This window comes from Trichomycterus rosablanca, unplaced genomic scaffold (genome assembly GCF_030014385.1).
Source record: "Trichomycterus rosablanca isolate fTriRos1 unplaced genomic scaffold, fTriRos1.hap1 scaffold_178, whole genome shotgun sequence".
Taxonomy (NCBI): Eukaryota; Metazoa; Chordata; class Actinopteri; order Siluriformes; family Trichomycteridae; genus Trichomycterus; species Trichomycterus rosablanca.
This window is the reverse complement of record NW_026947006.1, coordinates 1-21,145: the sequence shown is the minus strand read 5'-3', so window position 1 is coordinate 21,145 and position 21,145 is coordinate 1. Positions and strand designations below refer to the sequence as shown.

Below are 21,145 nucleotides of genomic sequence, written 5' to 3'. Positions count from 1 at the left end.
TTATGCCTTGCTTTTAAACCATCACAGACTCTGTTTATCGCAGCCTTTAGGACGATCGAAACCCAATCAAAACTGTCTTTGTACCACTGATAGACTCAACTTTATTGTCATTACACATGTACAAGTACAATGCAACGAAATGCAGTTTAGCATCTAACCAGAAGTGCAATAAGCAGAAAGTGCAGAATAAACAGTATTTATGATATACATTATTTACAGTGGGTAAATAGCAGTGGTATTAACAGGATCTATAAACTATACTATAAACAAGATATGTAGCTGAAAACAATATATATATTAAGGTGCATATTAATATTAAGGTGCTATGCAGGTTAAAGTGATTAAGGTGCTATGGACACGATCAAGGAATGAGTACGTAAAAACATAATAAACAGATATATACAGCATTTATGAGATTTATGTACAAATGAGGTATGTACCAGTGAAATACAAAGCGGAAAAAGGATAAAAATTATCATGTTTGTAGTGTGTGTGTGGGGAGGGGGGGGGGGGGGGGGGAGCTGTTCCTCAGTCTAGTAGTCCTTGTCCGGAGGCTCCTAAAGCGCCTGCCAGAGGGCAGAAGGGCAAATAGTCTGTGTGCAGGGTGGGAGGAGTCCTTAAGAATGCTGCGAGCTCGACGCAGACAGCGTTTCCTCTGGACGTCCTCAATGGGTGGAAGTGAAGTCCCTGTGATGCGCTGGGCCGTTTTCACCACTCGTTGCAGTGCCTTGCGGTTTGCAACAGTGCAGTTTCCATACCAGACTGTGATACTGCTGGTCAGGATACTTTCTATTGCACACTGGTAAAAGTTCACCAGGATGGCCGAAGACAGATGGTGTTTCCTGAGTGTCCTCAGGAAGAAGAGGCACTGGTGAGCCTTCTTGGCCAAGCTGGAGGTGTTGGTGGTCCAGGACAGGTCCTCCGAAATGTGGGTCCCCAAAAACTTGAAGCTGGAGACACGTTCAACAGCTATTCCGTCTATGTGGATGGGGTCATGCGTGCCTCCTCCTTCCCTCCTGAAGTCCACGATGAGCTCTTTAGTTTTGTTGTTGTTGAGGAGCAGATTGTTGTCCTCACACCATGTGGCCAGATGCTGTACCTCCTCCCTGTAGGCTGTCTCATCGTTGTTACTGATGAGTCCAATCACCGTGGTGTCGTCAGCAAACTTAATGATGGAGTTGTATCCATGCACAGGCCTGCAGTCGTGGGTGAAAAGGGAGTAGAGGAATGGGCTCAGCACACAGCCCTGTGGTACGCCTGTATTGAGTGAGATGGTGATGGAGTAGGTGTGGCCTGACCTAACATGCTGAGGTCTGTTGGTAAGAAAGTCCATAATCCAGTGACAAAGGGAGGTGTTAATACCCAGATCTCCAAGTTTAGTGACTAACTTGGAAGGGATTACAGTATTAAATGCTGAGCTGAAGTAAAAAAACAGCATTCGTGCTTTTTAAAGGGGATGTCATTTTTCAGCATTTTAAAGGGGATGTCGTGAGTTTCAGCTGTTCATCTTTTATGAAGCAGTTTCACCAGATGAAAAACCATTCAAAAGTCACGTACCGCTACTTTAACAAAAAGTCGTTTCAGATAAAACTCCGAGACATTTCAAAATTGGAGAATTATAAATTATTGTGTGTTTGTGTAACCCAAATAAAATTTGGGGATTACTAATATTTTTGTTTATGTTAATTTTTAACTCGTAAATAAGTTGTTCTTATTTGTTCTGTAAATAATGTTCTGGTTGTTTTATGCTGTTTAAAGTAAAGTGTATGTATAGCCCTCCCTTGATTTATTTTTAAGCCAATCAGCAGGAACTTTCACAGGTCGGGAAAAGAGCGGGAGAAAGTGGGTGGAAAAGAAGAAAAAAGTGGAGAAAATAGCGTGATGTGAAACAAGTGTCATGTAAGCGGGTAAAACACCTGTTTAGGATTTATCTCTCTTGATGCGTAAAGACAAACGGACAGTGAGTCTTATATTAACATCTTGCAGTCAATTAGTGACATTGTTTATGCTGTATCAGCCGTGAACTTCGTCTCTTGAGTTTACGCGCATGGACATTGAAGGCAGTACGCTTCCTCAGCAACTGTGATGATTACAGTGGATTAAAAGCATCGGATAAACTCTGATTGTTTCATCCAAGATCAAAAGGAAAAAGACTGGTGGATTTTTTCTGTTTCATCCATGTAAACAAAGAACGTGGACAGCTCCACCACAACCGACCAAATATACTTCGTGATCTGTGCTGATTGGGACTATTAGGTTGGATCAGGCCTCCAACGGTAATTTTGGGTACCCTTTTTTTATTGTATTATAACATTTTTGTAAAATATATTGGGGTTTGAAATGCATATTAATGATTGTGTAAATGAGTAAATAGTTAATTTGTTTAAGTATTATTAACGTATACAAGTGAAGTGAAGTAGTTTTTTCGGTTTAAATAAGAGTATAGCTTAAATATAAAATAATCGTAAGTACTGATAAGTAGTGGCCCTTTTAAATCCTTACATTACCACAAAGAAAGAGATTTCTTAAACAAATAAAAGAAGTCGGGGAGCGCTTTCCAAATACAGCCAGGGGTGCTAGGGGGCGCTACATTTGTCAATTTAAACATGTCAAAAAAGGTCACTGTAAAACTTACAGACTGACCTAATGTTTGATGCAGCGTTTCAGTGAGCAACGACTTTTATATTATGTGTTGCCTTTAAATGATCATAATGTTTCGGCATTGGAGAATGTGGGCAGCGATCCCACTACCTCTCGCATGCTAAGCATGCTCTACCATTTGAGCTAATTCCCCTTACACAGAACCTTCCTTTAGAATTTGTAAATTGTAATGTACTAACAGAGTGTTGATGCTGCATTATAAAGTGAGGGTGCAACGTGTTTAAGCTCACGTACTGTTTTCTGTATTATGCGTTGTTTTTAAACCATCACATGAAGTGCATTTTTTCTTTGATTTTGTTGGACCTGTAGGAGATTGTCCTGTTCTTGTTGCAGCTCTGCTGGAGGGTTATTTTTCTTGGTGTTTGTGGTGGTGGTGGTGGGGTCTTTGTTCCCATTTTGGTTTGTTTAGTATATGATGTACTTTACATCCATTTAAATAATGTGAACATTTCAATTTTTGTCGTAAAATACTGCTGTAACAATGTAAATGGACGCTGAATATCCATACTTGTGGATTAAATGGATATTTAAGTATTTAAGTACATATTTAAATGGATGTAAAGTACATCATATACTAAATAAACCAAAATAGGAACAAAGACCCCACCACCACCACCACCACCACCACAAACACCAAAAAAATAACCCTCCAGCAGAGCTGCAACAATAAACAGAACAAGATCAGGAAGAATACATGATTCAATTTCTCACATTTTCAGTGATCAAAAGCCTGGGTCCTGGCATCCATGTGGATGTTACTTTGACACGTACCACCTACCTCAGCATTGTTGCAGACCATGTACACCCTTTGATGAAAACTGTATTCCCTGATGGCTGTGTCCTCTAAAGAAGTAGATTTGTATAAATCATGAACTGTCAGAAGTGGGATTCGAACCCACGCCTCCAGGGGAGACTGCGACCTGAACGCAGCGCCTTAGACCACTCGGCCATCCTGACCTCGCCACACATGGAATAATATTTGCATGAACTACTTAATCTTTTCACATTATTATGTTTTGTAAATGTACTGACTGTAACCCATCCGCTGCACTGTACACTTTGTCACTAGGCTGTAAACCATATATCAATAGAAAGGGAGCCCCATATGAGATCTCCAACTGACCAAATAATGTTTTTGGGTGGACCATTCTTAGCACTGTAACAGCACTAGCATGTTAGGGTGTGTTTTCTCTAGTCTGAGTGTATTAGGTACAGCCTTCTTGTTGGGTTTTTAACTGACTGGATTATTTATTAAGATTAATAATTATTCATTAAGAACTCAAACCCTGTTTGTGAATAATATGAATACAGTTAGAAAGTAAAACGATGTCTGTTTCGAGCAAAGTTTCATCGCATGCTGACCTGTGTGGAATACAACTGATGTATGTAGCGCTAAGAAGTGTTTCTTAAGGGTTCTTTTAGGTGTTCTTGGTAGAACTGTTTCTACTTGAAGAACCATTTAGTATAATTTAAGATTCTTTGCTAACTCAATTTGATTTTTATGGATTTTTTTATTTTGCCACATATAAATGCACATAACATTTTAATGACTTTAAAACCATCGTGCAATTGATACAGGAAAAAAGGTAGAAAGGTGGAAGAAAGGAATCTGTTTGTAATCTACCTGCAAAATTCTCCTCCAGAGATGTTTTTCTTTGTGTGTGTAAGCAGCAACATACTTCACCTAAAACTTTATACAATCGCGTTCAAGAGAGCCGAAACAGAAATAAAAACGTTTTATATTAATTAAAGTTTTACAGGACAACGTATGTTAAAGTTTGTAATTGATCTCACATCCTTGTGAGGAAAAGAACAGATTGTAGGGCCCAGATAGCTAATTCGGTAGAGCATCAGACTTTTAATCTGAGGTTCAAGAGTTCAAGTCCCTGTTCGGGCGAGTTCTTCCTTACTGCATTAGGTAAGCGGTAATGTCCCGTACTACATGGTTTATTTAGAGAGTTGAAGAATTTGTACTTGAGATTAGGGATGCATCGATACCATTTTTTCCCAACCGAGTACAAGTACGGTATATCATGCGTTGCTTTTAAACCATCAGAGACGTTTATTTAAAACGTTCATCCCAGCATTTAGGACGTACTGAAAAAAATAATAACTGTCTTTGTACCACTGACAGACGGATTTAAGGGTTGATGCTGCTTTATGTAAGTGCCAAAATAGTGCAGGATATACCAACTGTTTAGTGCAGTTCAAAAAGTCTCAGTCAGCCAACAGCGCCAACATGCAGCCATATTCTGGGATGAGGTCTTTTATGAAGTGCATTCTCTTTGATTTTGTTGAACTTGTAGGAGATTGTCCTGTTCTTGTTGCAGTGCTGCTGAAGGATTTTCTTTTTGATGGTGGTGGTGGTGGGGGGAGGGGGTGTTTGTGATTATATGTAACTGTAATACCTTATGTGCATTAGCATTTTTGATCCCATTTTGAAGGTATAAAGCATGAGCTGTCAGAAGGGGGATTCTAACCCACGGCTCCAGGGGAGACTGCGAGCTGAACGACTGCTTGGCCATCCTGACTTGCTTGCACATTACCAATGCCAATTTTCCTCAACACCCCCACATGGCCTAAGATTTGAACTGCAAGCTGCTTGAGCTACAGCAACAAGGCGCCGAGGAACTAATACTGACCGCTAGACCATATGGGAACCAGAATCAGCCACTTCATTCCGCTCTGCCAAGTCTTTGTCACCTGCATTGTTGGATCTGGGGTACAGAGAACCATACACAAGGAGTTAGAGAGACAAAAAAAGAGAGAGAATAGAAACCTTCGAAGGACGGCATACAAAAAGACAGTGCCGTGACCCGTATTCGAACCGGGGTTGCTGCGGCCACAACACAGAGTACTAACCACTATACGATCACGGCTTCCCAGCGGTCTGCCACTGGTGGCTCACGTCGATTGCTTCCTGATAGACTGCAGTCATACTTCCAACAGGACTTTCCTGAAGCTCCAGCCCCATTTCTGTCTCTTGACTGAGGAGAGAATAGAAACCTTCGAAGCACGGCATACAAAAGGACAGTGCCGTGATTCGGATCCGAACCGGGGTTGCTGCGGCCACAACGCGGAGTACTAACCACTATACGATCACGGCTTACCAGCAGTCTGCCACTGGTGGCTCACATCGGCTGCCCCCGATAGACTGCAGTCATAGTTCCAACAGAACAATGTGCTTGAGCTACAGCAACAAGGCGCCGAAGAAGTAATAGGCAAAGTTTTGCTCAAGTCCAATTCCCATACCGGAAGTCGAACCCAGGCCGCCTGGGTAAAAAACAGGAATACTGACTGATAGACCATATGGGAAACTGCAAGGCTCAGTGTCGGCTGGTGCCAGCATCAGCCACTTCTTTCCGCTCTGACAAGTCTTTGTCACCTTGACAAGACCTGCATTGTTGGATCTGGGGTACAGAGAATGTGCAACGTAAGTAAGGAGTTAGAGAGACAAAAAAAAAGGCATAAGGTAACCGAACAGCTGAACTATTTTCTCCAGAGTTTTTTGGTCTATTGTATTAAATTGTGACATAATAGTCATGTTATTTCTAGGTGTCTGTAGGGGCGGCATGGTTTCATCGTTTGACTGAGTGGCGTTGATGGTCAGTCTAATAGTTTTTATTTTTTCACAGAAGAAATGAGCAAATTCATTACATTTCTCTGTGGACAGAAGTTCTGGTGTGATCTGTTTTGGAGGATTTGTAAGCTTGTCGACCACGTTGAATAGAGTGCGGGTGTTGTTGATGTTCCTGTTGATGATCTTAGAGAAGTGCAGCTGTCTAGCCCTGCCTAACTCCGAGTTAAAACTACAAAGGCTTTGCTTATAGAGATCATAGTGGATTTGAAGTTTAGTTTTCCTCCACTTACGTTCAGCTCTCCTGCATTCTCTTTTCAGAGCTATTACCATCATTGTGTTACGCCATGGTGCTTTCTGTTTGCTCAACGTTTTCATGACTTTTACCGGGGCAACCACATCCATGACAGTCAATATTTTCACGTTAAAGTTATCCAGGAGTTCATCAACTGACTCTGCAATTAAAGTTGGTGATATAGCTATGGCCTCCATAAACTGAGAACTAGTACTTTCATTTATGCACCTTTTCTTAACAGAAACAGTGCTAGTTTGAGCATCTGAAGTGATCAGCATTTCAAAGAAGACACAAAAATGATCAGAGAGGGCTAAGTCATTGACCATAACAGAAGAAATGATAAGACCTTTAGTAATAACTAGATCCAGAGTGTGCCCTCGAGTATGTGTAGGCCCTTTCACATGTTGCAATAGACCAAACGTGTCAAAAAGTCCAAGAAGTTCTTTGGTGTTATTGTCCTTGTTATTATCTAAGTGGATGTTACAATCCCCAGTTATGATGAAAAAGCTGTACTCAGTGGAGATAACTGACAGTAGTTCAGTAAATTCATCTATAAAATGTGCAGAGTACCTTGGAGTTTTATAAATGGTTAAAAATAAAATTTTGGGAGTACCCTTCAAAATAAAACAGAGGTATTCAAAAGACATAAAATTACCAAGCACAGTCTCTTTGCACTGGAATACATCTTTAAATAAGGCCTTATCACCTTTCCTACCACTTCGACACACATTCATAGAACTGAAGTTTGCTGGTGCTGTTTCATTAAGAACAGTGGCACTGCTGCCTTCTGCTAACCATGTTTCAGTTAGAAACAGAAAATCTAAACTGTAAGATAGAATTATGTCATTCACTAAAAATGATTTGTTGGCTAGAGATCTAATATTAAGCAGAGCTAGCTTTAAAGGAACCACAGGAGCCCCTGGGGCAGCCCGAGGTTGTCGTGGTACAGGTAAGAGGTTAGACTGGTTGGTGCCCTGGGCTTTTTGGGTGAAACCTGTGGACTGGCTGAGATGGAGTGTGAGAATTTAGTCCCAACACACACCAGTTTCTCCATTTTCTCTGTGAAATCCATATGTGGAGGTGATGTTGTTGAGAGAGAGAAGTTGGAGGATGACTGTGATGTCTCTGCTGTTGACTGCTGTGTCACTGCCTGATGATGAAGGTCGTAATAGCTTTCGTCAAGAGTCAGAAACTCAGCCTGAGCTGTGTTCTCCAGTGATGGGGATTGTATGTGTTGATGATCCTTCATGGTTGAAGGCAGGTGAGGGAGGTTGAGGATGCACGTATTGTGTCGAGTCAGTCCAAGAAGCAGATGGGTGGCGAAGAGCAAAATGGAGGTTGTCCTTTAGTGCCTTCACTCCAGTCTTGCTTAGGTGGGTGCCATCTGGGTAAAAAAATTCTCTGCGCCCCCAGAATAGATTAAAATTGTCAATATAATCCATACCTTTCAAACTGCAGGTTCTGCTTAGCCACGTGTTGAGGTTGAGTAGCCGTGAAAATAATATTAGATCCTCGGGCTGGGAGAGGCCCACTGATGAACTTCTGAGCAGTCAGCTGAGCGGTTCAAAACAATTCAGCAAAGGGATCGGTTTTTGTTGCGACCCTGCTATTTTCCCACGGGGTGCAATTGTGCTAGCTTTTGGAATAGTTTTAGCTTTCCGAGCCCATGATGAACAGTCTGGCGTGGAAGACATTAAGACAGCCACCTGCTGCTTTTGTGCTTTTGGTTTCGCTCCAAGTTTGTGCCACCGACTTATTCTCTCACATGGCTCGTTTCTGTTCCCCTGTTTTGATTGACTTCTGTCAAGCTTCGGGAAGTCTGTTAAGCTGTCTAGCCTTAGTTTAGCTGGTTGTTCTGTGTTAGATTTTGACTCACCCTCGAGTGATCTGAAACTATTTCTCCTATCCGTTCCAGGTAGGATTGTGAGCATTTTTGTCTCCAGCACAGCAATTTTCTGTAGGAGTCTGTAGCAGTTGGAGCAGCACGAAAAACCCGCTGTAGTGATAGGAGCCATGGTAGTCCTGATAACTGTGCCCGAGTTTAGTCTGACGGCTAGTGGAAAACTCCGTTAACTAAATGTCTAGTTTAATGTATTTCTGTAATGTATTTCTGTAATTCTGTGCCATTCCAGCCGATCAATTGTCGGTGTCTGCTGATTGAGCTCTATATTTTAGAAATAAAAGATAAAAAATGACTAAAATAACTAAAAACTAAAAGCAAGCGGAGAGCAGACAGAAAGCGTGCAGCCAGAGCGAGTGTCAAAATGACTTTTTCAGACCCAGCAACACCTTTAGACACAACCTGCTTTATCCCAGGGACTTCACACCAATTGGTCAGCCACCTATAAAGCATGTCCCTCCTAGTCAGTTTAACCCCAATTCACACCTGGCAGGGTGGGGCAACGACTCTCAAATGAGTCACACCTTACTTTCCTTGATTTAACTTGAATTATTTTTTTTTCAATATTTTCATTATTCATTGATAAAGATTTCAGTTTATAATATTTTATCACTTATGTGATGAGTTGCTTGTTCATTTCTGTTTCTGTTGTTTAGCCTGTACAGAACCATGAGAGATCTTTGGACAGACATAAGTAGTGCCAGTTCTAAACAACAGTGATGTGCTGGGGAGTTGCACAGTCTTCTATTAAAAACATGGAAGTGTTCCTGTTGATGACCACTGGACTACAGTTTATGGGATCAGTGCCTTTATGTTGTGTTTTAAACATTTGTTGTTGAAATGTCAGAACATGTCATATGTAACATGTTTTACTGAACGAAATCAGTTTTGAAAAAGCTTTTTGTTACATGACATTAGACCCTCTGGTTTAAATAAAGTACTTTAGTGATTTAGTGAGTGAAGTCTGGTTTTCTGGAATGTTGCTGGGCAAAATGTGTCTAATTGTAAAGGGTCATTTTGATCATTTTTTATATCCATACGTTCTCAGCTGTACAAAACTACAGCTGCAGGAAAAGGTCATTCCAAACTTGTTTAGGATTCATCTACATTTCTGCATCAATTCTTTATAAAATGTGCTCTCCTGTGTTGTGCAAGTCATAAAGTAGGTAAAGAAAATACACACACCAGTACAAACACAGTTTTATTCAATATTTTATTGGTTTTGTTTCATCTCTCGTCTCATACACCACCACAGAGAAGGTCAAAGTGCTTTCTGGACGACAGACGTGGTCGTTGATCTGTAAAGACGCAAAACAATGTACTGACCGTTAAATTACCATCAACTTCAATCAAGGCACAATACACATGTGTTAAAAGTCTGCAGGATCCATTCCCAGACACCCACCATAGATTGTTGTGGTGACTCAAAGTCATTTCATCTTCTGCCAGGTATCAAGGTGCTTAGGCCCAAATCTGATCTGGTTGCTTCTTCCAGTAGGTTAGACTTGTTCATTGATGGGGCTTTCTATAAGGCAATTACCCAGAACACACACACACACCCATATCAATCATTGATGTTTAAATTATGTTAAAGTCCTAACTGCCTAAACCACTTTCTCCCAGCACTCACCTTTCTGATCTGGCGTGGTATGTACACAGTGTTGAGGAATGGAGGTGATCTGAACCTCAGCTAAAAACCTCTGGATGTGTTCTTGTAGCAGACCTGTGCTGTGGTGGTGAAAACATAATGTGAGATTGATTTCCATCATGTGTTAAGGGGATGTTAAGCTAATAATTATCTGAGGGGGGAAACAGATGAAAAGCAGCTTGAAAAACTTCAGTATTATTCAGTCGACTGACTCGTCAAGCTGATCCACAAAATGTTTCTGATCTCCAAATCACTCCTGTTGTGTTTTCTGGTGTTCATGCTCTCAGATTACTTTGACATTACATTTACATTTTCAGCATTTAGCAGACGCTTTTATCCAAAGCGACTTACACAATGAGCAATTGAGGGTTAAGGGCCTTGCTCAGGGACCCAACAGTGGCAACTTGGTGGTGGCGGGGCTTGAACCGGCAACCTTCTGTTTACTAGTCCAGTACCTTAACCACTGAGCTATCACTGTCCCTGACATTACATGAAAGCAAACAGTGGACGGTTTTGTTCATACACATTTAGTCATTGCTTAGTCTCCGATATGCTCACCCATGATCCGTCTGCTACAAACCCATACAGGTGCCTGTAGAGTAAAGAAAAGGGAAAAAAAACAGTTTGACATGAGGAATTGTTGTTATAGCTATAAAAAAATGTATGATTGTATTTGGTTAAAAGTTCTTTACACACCAATTACTAACCTAGTGTCTTTGATGTTATTAGCAAAATGCAACGATGATTCATTGCAACATGTGATCTGGCCTATATGCTAACACAGACTCTTAGCTAAATCCATTTAGGTCTATCCTTATGTGTTCTGACTGACCTGGACTTAGTTCCTAAGGATCTCTGAAAACCAGTTGTGCTCCAGCATCATCTCGAGGCTGGGTCGCTCATTCGGATCCTTGGCCAGGCAGCGTCTTATCAGATGACGGCAGGCTGTGCGTGCAGTGATCGGGTCGTTACAATATTGTAATAGAAACTATTTAACATCACTTTAAAAAAAAAACTATAAGAGACATGCTTCTTATGCTTCTGCATTTTCTTACCCTTAGACACACCAGCTTTGAAGATCAGATGTCCAGCAGCAATCTCCCTCTCATTCCAGAATGGCAGCTCTCCACACACTAAAACAAACAAAAGGACGCCCAGGCTCCACACCGTTGCAGCGCAACCATGATACCTACCTTCCTCGATCCATTCAGGTGGGGCGTATAGTATGGTGCCTGAATAAAAGTGCGAGAAACGGTTCACACACACGGCTTTCCTATGCGATCGCTGTCATCTGTGTTTCATAGCTACTGACCTCCGAGGTACAATTACCTGCAAAACGTCTGTAGGGGGTCGACTTGAGCAAGTCCCCACAGCCAAAGTCTATGAGCTTGACCTCTAACGTGTCGAAACTGACCAGAAGGTTCTGCTCCTTGATATCCCGATGGAGAACCCCGCGATCACGGCAATGACGGGCGGCGAGAACCACCTGCCACATGATGACCTGAGCCAGACGTTCGGGAAGTGAGCCGTTCCTGCGGTATTCGAAGAGGTCCATGCAGCGGGCGGGTCGCTCCAGGATCAAGACGTAGCACTCGGGCATGTCGAACCATTCCAGGAGCTCCAGGACGTGTTCGCAGCAAGGTGGCTCGGACACCATCAGCATCAACGCCACCTCTACAGGGAGACCGTTCTTCTCACCAGGCTTACATTTGAGCAGACATGGTTAGCATGGGGTTGGAATCGGTAGTCAGTAGGCAGAGTGGCGGTTACATTTGATGCTATTTTGCATTTTAATGCATCATGTTTATAAGATAAGGTTTTTTTTATATATGGCTGTTGCATCTTTGCAATATTTCACAAGTGAAACAAATGTTACTTACAATGGTGATGAATCTGTCACAGCCACTCTTCAGCACAATCTTAATAGCAACCTATTAAAACATGCAAAACAAAACCATTAAAATCAGGAACGAATATTACGGGCCAACAGTAACCAAAAGAGCCGTTCGCGTTTTAACTACAAGTTTGATGACATGCGTAGTCAATGTGGATCTTAAGATCAAAGCAGCTTTGTAATGATCGACAATTCTCGTGTCACTGAGCAGAGCCGAGTAAATATCTCACCTGTTTTCCATCGGCCTTACGAAGTCCTGCAAACACAGAACCGCAGCCTCCTTTGCCCAGAAGCTTTCCGACTCCGTACAGGCTATCGAAGCACTCTGTAAAACAGGACGTGTTGTTAATCTGATAGAAACTCCTCAGTAAAAGTAAAAAACTCAATACAAAACTCACGAGCAGCATGATTTAAGCTCTAGAAAATATTTGTTCTATGAAAGGTGTGAGGCTGGACAGACCTTTGGAAGGAGCGCTGCCTCTCTGGACAGAGTGCTTTCCTGTAGTCGTGCTCTTCTCACCAGCTGTTTAACACATCAGAAGTACAATAAGTGTACAGAGCTTTACAGAGTCATACGTTACAAATGTTTTATCATTAAATCTTACCAGTTTACAATATCACTGAATGGTTCAGTAAAGTTCTGGCTGACCTGTGTGGATGAAGTTGCTGCAGGAAGTGCTGGTGCTCAGTTCCTCCGGGCTATCTTCGATGTGTGAGGTCCCTCCAACTGTACCGTCAATGCTCTCGACTTAAAAGACGTGTTTTGTGTTAGTATCAGCGTTTTACATCAACTGGATTCTTTTCTAAATCACTGCACTCATTCACTCAAAACCTTTCACCTAGTAAATTTAGCTCTGAATAAAAAAATGGTTTTCTAGTCGACTTGCTGTAGTGTGTACTTACCACTGCTCGCTAGAGAAGCATCAGAGAGGGAATCCAACACAGCAGCCGATTCCAGCACAATTTCACCAAGACTAAGCTCAGCTGTACAGAGGCAAGGTCAGAAGTGGATGGTCAAAGGTACGAGGTTTGGAATGGAGCAGATATCAATCAGAAAGAGTAGGAGAGTGGAAATGGAATGTGTCTGCATCCATTCAAATGTTGATTTTGGCCATTTTAAACTGGTTTGCTTTATACTTGATGGAATCGAGTGTTCTTGTTAGACTGGTGTTTCAAACCCACCTGAGGTTCCAGAAGCGGATCGTGGACGTAGCGAGTCTCTCTCTGTGTGTTGGGATCCTCGTGATTCAGAGGAGCTACTGGATCCTTCCTGTTTTGGGCTCAAATCCACCACCTCATTTGATTGGGAAGTGATGGAGTCGTCTGTTCTGTCACCATCGGTGTTAGCAACCATGTTCTGAATGGTTATGATCCAAGCCTCTCTATTCTCCTCTGAATCGGCCTGCAATACCCAGATCCTACACACACACACACACACACACACACCCTGAACATGGCACGAATCTACAGCACAACAGAGTGCTTATTCCACTCCGGTTTTCATGTCATTTCTATTATAAAGAGAGTAAAATGTTCCTTTTTATATTCCTCATCTTTCTTTAGCAGAACAGTTGCACAGCCACGCCCTTCAGCGTGTCATGAATAAAGAAATCAAATTAATTTTCATGCCTGATGGTACACTGGACTTACTTTGTAGGTGAAACCACCTGGAAGCAGCAACGGCGTCCAATGCTCTTGTAGTGTTTGGCCGTGCACAGGCGTAAATCAGCTATGACCACCATGATATTCTGCTGGGGGCACAAAAGGTTTCTCAAACATTTCTTTACCTCTAATATTTCAGTTTTAAATCAAAGCACAAGCAAAGCAACTCAAACTTTAGCAAACGAGTCTTTAAAACTGATTGTTCAGGAACAGTTTCTCCTTTTTATGTTGATTTTGATGTAAGCCACTATTGCTACTGATTTTACTTTAGACAAAGGACACGTGACTAACCCCGGATTTCTTCTTGTACATAAGGTGGTTGTTCTGAATCAGGAACCAGCGCCTGAAGGAAAGAAACAGAAACAAAAGGAATCATAGAAATAAAACAACTGCATAGTACTGAAATTCTGCAGGGTTTCACTTGTAACTAATACAGTGATATAAATGAGCTTCATATTAAATCATCGTGTTGAATCGTTGTGTATTCTGATTTAACACGCCGTTGATCAGTCAGAGTCAGTTAAATGTACAATATTTAGGAAACGATTGCTATGATGATTAGAGGTGTTTAATTTGCCATTCATTTCTACCTAAATGATTGCTCATCGTGTGTTCTAGCTCTCTACAGACCTGTTCCATGTTTTAAAGACATTACTGGCCCTCCTGAACAAGTATCCCTCCATAACTATCTGGTTCTCTGCGTCCACGCTGCCCTCCGGTTCGGTCTCGCCACCACAGACATCCTGAAAAGACGTCTGAGAACGAACTCGACCGAACGGCCAGCACAGACATAGACTACACAAAAAGCGTCGCATTAGAGAAGGACGGTCGGTAGCACGTCTCTCCTGTTCAGCAGCCATCATGAGAAATGATGTACAAACACTGAAGGTTCAACTGAACTGAGCTCTAACAGAACACTCAGTGTCATCACAATGATGTCACAAAGGCAGAAGGTCTCAGTGCTGCAGGTGATGGTGTACATTTAAATTTCACCATTTGTTTATTTTTAATTATTTTACTCAAATGATTTTTAACCCCCCCCCCCACACACACACACACCTAATTTATGAAAAATGTCTCTCTTTGATTTTACTGTGTTAATTATTTCTTTTATTTGTGCTGTTAGTGATAATTACTGTAACCTTACACAACATGTGTATCAAATACATTTACATGAATCATTTTTAGTCAAAGAATAAATAATGAATGGTAGAAAACAGCTGCTGAAGAAACACTTTTTAACTTTTTTAAATGCCCCAATCAATGTTATGAAAGCGGTAGAGAGGAGATGGCTCCGTCTGGCCACACTTTAACTCTCTTTGTTTTCACACGTTTGCTGAGTGGCACACACACCTGGAACAATGAAAGGTGATCAGACGGTCTACACCTAATCATCAGATACTCTAGATTGGCAGATCAATGACTTTTTGTTACAGTTGAGTCTGTAGACCTGAGTTCAGGACTCGGCTTGTGGTATGAAGCTGCTGCTAGTCGTGTTCGTGCGGATGCTGCGGTACCTTCTCCCAGACGGCAGGAAAGTAAAGCATCCACACGATGGATGTGACGGATCCTCCACAGCGCTGAGAGCTTTGTGGATGCAGCGTTTGTTGAAGAGGTTTCAGTGAGAGATGGAAGAGAGACCCCGTTTTTGCCTGGCAGTACAGAGGGCAAAAACTGAACAACACTAGATTAATAACAACTAAAGAGCAAAGCCTGGCGAGACGCTGAGCCTCGCGCTGTGCACTCACCGCCATCTTGGATACATATAGATAGCTGCCCTGAAGTCTTCATTGTCTTTTGATAAATTTATATCAAACCATTTTTATACAAACACATCAATGTTTCTCACCTACTACAAACCATTTTTTATATTAATTTTAAAGTGTCAGGTTAGAACATAACATTAAAACAACCTCTTTGTTTCTAGACTCACTGTCCATTTTATCAGCTCCGCTTACCATATTGAAGCACTTTGTAGTTCTACAATTACTGACTGTAGTCCATCTGTTTCTCTACATAATTTTAAAACCTGGAGAATGTGGGCATCGATCCCACTACCTCTCGCATGCTAAGCGAGCACTCTACCATTTGAGCTAATTCCCCTGATGAAGGACCCCCCTTTACCCTTTGTAAATTGTAATGTACTACAGAGCGTTGATGCTGCATTATGTAAGGGCCAAAATAGTGCAGTGCAATAACAAAGCGGCTCTGTGAAGCAAGAACTAAAATTATGATGCATGTAATTCAACATAAAATATGTGGGTATTAATTAGGCATTATTAGGCTGCACATAAATATAGATTTAAACTGTCCTCTATTTACTACAGTCTGTTTGAAACAGCTGGGCTTACAACTAGTTGGTGTGGAGAACATGTTACACATACAGTGTGCTATTATTTCAAGCTGATCAGGTACATGCTATTTCACTTAGAAACATCTCACAAAGTACAAATTCTTTAACTTTCTAAATAAACCATGTAGTACAGGACATTACCGCTTATCTAATGCAGTAAGAAACAACTCGCCCAAACAGGGACTTGAACCCTGATGCACGTGGGGTGTTGTGAGAAATTGGCATTAGACCCTTGCGAGCAGGTCAGGATGGCCGAGCGGTCTAAGGCGCTGCGTTCAGGTCGCAGTCTACCCTGGAGACGTGGGTTTGAATACCACTTCTGACAGGTCATACTTTATACAAATTTACTTCATTAAAGGACACAGCCATCAGGGAATACAGTTTTCATGAAAGGGTGTATATGGTCTGCAACAATGCTGAGGTAGGTGGTATGTGTCAAAGTAACATCCACATGGATGCCAGGACCCAGGCTTTGATATCTGAAAATGTGAGAAATTTAAACATGTATTCATTCTGATCATGAAGTATGTTTATTCAGCGTCTATTTACATTGTTACAGCAGTATTTTACAATTGAAATGTTCACATTATTTAAATGTATGTAAAGTACATTGTATGCTAGCTGTTTACTTTTTTCACTAAGTAAAAACTGTCATTACCTCAACATGTCATTACCAACACATAACTTCTTGTGATGGTAAAGACACTTAGTGATGGTAATAACAGGTTTTTAGTTTCACCATCACTATCTTATTAACTGTTTAATAATTAAAGCTAATTAAAGCTAAATAAGCATAATGGTTTTATTATACAAGGAAACATAAATTTTCACTGATTAGTCAATATGGCCCACAAGATATCAGCAGAGATCCAGTAAAATATCAGTAATTACATGAAAAAGAAAAGGTAAGTTTAAAGTAATATCACAACCTTCAAAATGAGAACAAAGGTGCATCGTAAGGGGAATTAGCTCAAATGGTAGAGCGCTCGCTTAGCATGTGAGAGGTAGCGGGATCGATGCCTGCATTCTCCAGTGCAGATACATTATGATTATTTAAGGGTATCATGTAATATGAAACTCGTTGCGGCATCGCTTAATGAATCGCAGCTTCAAAAATTATGATCAGGATTTAAGTGAGTCTTTAAGGCAAAAAAATATATGTGGGTATTAATATCTAAAACAGTGCATTATTACGCTACACATAAATATAGATTTAAACTGTCCTCTATTTACTACAGTCTGTTTGAAACAACTAGTTGGTGTGGAGAACATGTTACACACACAGAGTGCTATTATTTCAAGCTTATCAAGTACATGGTATTTCACTTAATAACATCTCACAAAGTACAAATTCTTCAACTTTCTAATTAAACCATGTAGTACGGGACATTACCGCTCACCTAATGCAGTAATAAACAACTCGCCCAAACAGGGACTTGAACCCTGGACCCTCAGATTAAAAGTCTGATGCTCTACCGACTGAGCTACCCGGGCTCTGCAAGTTGCTTTAACCCTCACAAGGATGTGACTTGAATTAACTAACTAAACAAACTTTAACATACGTTGTCCTGTAGAACAGTTCCAGCAAGAACACCAAAAAAACCCTTAAGAAACACTTCTTAGTACTACATACATTAGTTGTATTCCACACAGGTCAGCATGCGACATCGTTTTACTTTCTAACTGTATTCATATTATGCCATCTATATTACGGTGGCCCGCTGAGTTAAAACACAATAACATTTACAAAACAAACAAAAGCTGACAACACAACAACAATAAGGAAAAACGCGAATATATTAAGAGACAACACAAATTCTTTAAGGTGGAACGCAATTACATTAAGGGAGAACACAACGAAATTAAGGAAACATGAATACACACTACACTACATCTAGTGGTCGATTGAATAGCCTACAACCAGCACAAACAGGGTTTGAGTTATTAACACATAATCCAGTCAGTTAAAAACCCAACAAGAAGGCTGTACCTAATACATTCATACCAGAAAAAAAACACACCCTAACATGCTAGTGCCGTTACAGTGCTAAGAATGGTCCACCCAAAAACATTATTTGGTCAGTTGGAGTGCTCATATGGGGCTCCCTTTCTATTGATATATGATGTGGTGTCAACGGTACCCAAGCTAGTCAGGATGCGGTCTAAGGTGCTGCGTTCAGGTCACAGTCTCTCATTGAGGCGTGGGTTTGAATCTCACTTCTGACAGCTCATGCTTTATACAAATTTACATCTTTAACCCTCTACCATACATAATAATATGAAAAGATACAACAGTTCATCCAAAGCTTAGTCCACGTGGGGGTGTTGTGGGATTGGTATTAGACCTTTGCAAGCAGGTCAGGATGGTTGAGTGATCTAAGGTGCTGTGTTTAGTTTGCAGTCTCCCCTGGAGGCGTGGGTTCAATTTCCACTTCTAACATTTTCTGCATTTAGCAGACGCTCTCGTCCAGAGCGACTTACAGAAGTGCTTCTATTGTAAACATTCCATTCTTCATCATTCTAAACAAAGCATGTAGTAGAAGTCTGGTTTAGCAGAAGAAATGTTGTAAGAAAGGAAGCCCTTAAATACTGACTTGTTGCTCTGCTTGCAAGCTTACTGTAACAAAAGAATGGTCGTGTATCTGATGTGTTAAGATTAGTCGCTACTCCAACAGTTCTTCGCTGTGGCTGGTTAAATGCTGGAAATTACCGCTTACCTAATGCAGTAAGAAGCAACTCACTCGAACAGGGACTTGAACCCTGGATCCTCATATTAAAAGTCTGATGCTCTACCGACTGAGCTATTCGGGCTCTGCAACCTGCTTTAATCCTCACAAGAATGTGACTTAAATTACAAACTTTAACATACGTTGTCCTGTAGAACTTCAATTAATATAAAATATTTTTATTTCTGTTTCGGCACTCTTGAAGGCGATTATATCAAGTTTTAGGTGAAGTATGTTGCTGCTTACACACACAAAAAAAAACATCTCAGGAGGAGAATTTTGCAGGTAGATTACGAACAGATTCCTTTCTTTCACCTTTTTTACTGTATCAATTGCACGATTGTTTTCCAGTCCTTAAATGTTATGTGCATTTATATGTGGCAAGAGAAAAAAATCCATAAAAATCAAATTGAGTTAGCAAAGAACCTTGAATTATACTAAAGAGTTCTTCAAGTAGAAACAGTTCTAGCAAGAACACAAAAAACCCTGAAACACTTCTTAAGACTTCTTAGTCTTAGTTTTTTATTATTTCAAATGCCATTCATTATTTCAAATGCCATTCATAATTTATAATCACTGATTTGTGAGATATCAGCAGTAGTAGATCATGTTTAACTGGTTTAATATTGTTTAAGCGCTGATTATCGGCTGTTTTTCGTGAGTATGTTTGGGCGGTTTTCCATGCATTTTGACGGCCTTTAAAATGCGCAATCTGGCAACCCTGGCTGAAGCGTTCATTCATATTTTGGAGCGATGTATGTTTGTATGCTAGAATATAAATAACATCTTTTACAAACTACTGTCTATTTACATTGACATTTTCTCTTCTGTCTAAACATTTTTGCAATTGGGTTTGTAAAAGTAAGCGATACTGTGGATAATATATTTAATGAGCTGAACTAACTGAGAGAAGCGCTAACGGTGGTGGAAGAGTCTAAAAGGGTTTGGAACATAGTCGTATCATCATAGCAGTACAACACAGTTTTGTCCGTAGCATCCGAAAATATCCAGAAGCTAATATACAAAAAACGTTTATTTTAATAAACTTACCTTAAACTTGTTAATAAAGTATGACTATAAAATCTAAACAAACACAGTATCCGCTGCTGCAGTCTCTACACAAACTTTTCTGCACTGAAAACTCAAGAACACATTTTATGGATATTACGGTAATGCACTGAAAACGCGTCCTACAGTCATGCAAGCACAAACAGCAGTGTGTGAGTTTACACTAATCAACCATAACATTAAAACCACCTCCTTGTTTCTACACTCACTGTCTATTTTATCAGCTCCACTTACCATATAGAAGCACTTTGTAGTTCTACAATTATTGACAGGACCACCACAGAGCAGGTATTATTTGGATGGTGGATCATTCTCAGCACTGCAGTGACACTGACATGGTGGTGGTGTGTTAGTGTGTGTTGTGCTGGCATGAGTGGATCTGACACAGCAGCGTTGCTGGAGTTTTTAAATACCGTGTCCACTCACTGTCCACTCTATTAGACACTCCTACCTAGTTGGTCCACCTTGTAGATGTAAAGTCCGAAACGATCACTCATCTATCGCTGCTGTTTGAGTTGATCATCTTCTAGACCTTCATCAGTGGTCATAGGACGCTTCCCACTGGGTGCTGATGGCTGGATGTTTTTGGTTGGTGGACTATTCTCAGTCCAGCAGCGCTGCTGTGTCTTATCCAGTCATTCCAGCACAACACACACTAACACACCACCACCTGAATTTCCTGCATAAATTTGTAATAAAATATTTTCTGCCTTACTCACTCAGCTCTCTGCTTCCTTGTATAGAAATAGGCTAAAACAGGGGGCAGTTAGTCCTGCTGGCCACAACAAGGGACATTGGATAAGTGTTTTGTTTAGAAAGGGTTAAAATTGCTGTACATTTCTGTAATCTTTATAAACTGAAGTTACGACTCATATTGAACAAAACTGATCTCTTACTTTGCTTATTTCCATAAAACGTGAAATATGACATGGCAGCCATTTTTAAAAGAAAGTTCATGAGCTGCTTGCCACACACCCACAAATGTGACATTAATAAAAAGCTCAGGATGTACTCTATGAAGTACAGTAGTACTCAAATGGATTGCATAAACGGTGCTTGAGTTAGAGATCTCAGACACATGTAAAGTCAAATTTATTTATATAGCGCTTTTTACAATGAACATTGTCTCAAAGCAACTTTACAAAATCCAGGACCAACAGACCAAAAACCCCTATTGAGCAAGCCGAGGGCGACTGTGGCAGGGAAAAACTCAGGAAGAAACCTTGATAGGAACCAGACTCAGCAGGGACCCGTCCTTCTTGGGTGGCCTGGAGGATATTTTAAATAAATAGGATTTACACAAATCATACAAACACAAAATAAAATTGAACTGAAAGTTGTAACTAGCAAAAAAATAATGT

General features: G+C 40.7%; 1 protein-coding gene and 3 non-coding genes across 4 annotated transcripts; all 4 read right to left on the bottom strand.

The window, feature by feature from the left end:
• Positions 1-3,535: 3,535 nt before the first annotated feature.
• Positions 3,536-3,618, bottom strand: trnal-cag (transfer RNA leucine (anticodon CAG)). The gene has a single exon. It is a non-coding gene; the product is annotated as a tRNA-Leu (tRNA).
• A 6,003-nt stretch (positions 3,619-9,621) lies between these two features.
• On the bottom strand, positions 9,622-15,391 carry LOC134305991 (aurora kinase-like). The gene is made up of 18 exons (XM_062990256.1): positions 15,386-15,391; positions 15,155-15,289; positions 14,268-14,482; positions 13,929-13,980; positions 13,626-13,723; positions 13,158-13,393; positions 12,879-12,959; positions 12,625-12,723; positions 12,436-12,498; positions 12,206-12,300; positions 11,962-12,012; positions 11,411-11,783; positions 11,137-11,313; positions 10,914-11,026; positions 10,640-10,673; positions 10,064-10,161; positions 9,839-9,958; positions 9,622-9,731 (listed from the first exon to the last, which is right to left on the bottom strand). Exons 1-14 carry the CDS (start codon positions 15,389-15,391, stop codon positions 10,920-10,922), a joined length of 1,788 nt encoding a protein of 595 aa, XP_062846326.1. The 3' UTR covers positions 9,622-9,731; positions 9,839-9,958; positions 10,064-10,161; positions 10,640-10,673; positions 10,914-10,919.
• A 276-nt stretch (positions 15,392-15,667) lies between these two features.
• Positions 15,668-15,740, bottom strand: trnaa-agc (transfer RNA alanine (anticodon AGC)). The gene has a single exon. It is a non-coding gene; the product is annotated as a tRNA-Ala (tRNA).
• A 1,671-nt stretch (positions 15,741-17,411) lies between these two features.
• Positions 17,412-17,484, bottom strand: trnak-uuu (transfer RNA lysine (anticodon UUU)). Its single transcript has one exon. It is a non-coding gene; the product is annotated as a tRNA-Lys (tRNA).
• Between the last annotated feature and the right edge of the window lie 3,661 nt (positions 17,485-21,145).

What these genes read in the sequence shown, in the direction of transcription:
- LOC134305991 (XM_062990256.1), bottom strand. An exon ending in ATCCGCTTCTGGAACCTCAG is followed by an intron (nt 12,960 to 13,157) that starts GTGGGTTTGAAA and finishes GCCTCTGTACAG; the next exon opens with CTGAGCTTAGTCTTGGTGAA. An exon ending in AGGCAGCGCTCCTTCCAAAG is followed by an intron (nt 12,301 to 12,435) that starts GTCTGTCCAGCC and finishes CCTGTTTTACAG; the next exon opens with AGTGCTTCGATAGCCTGTAC.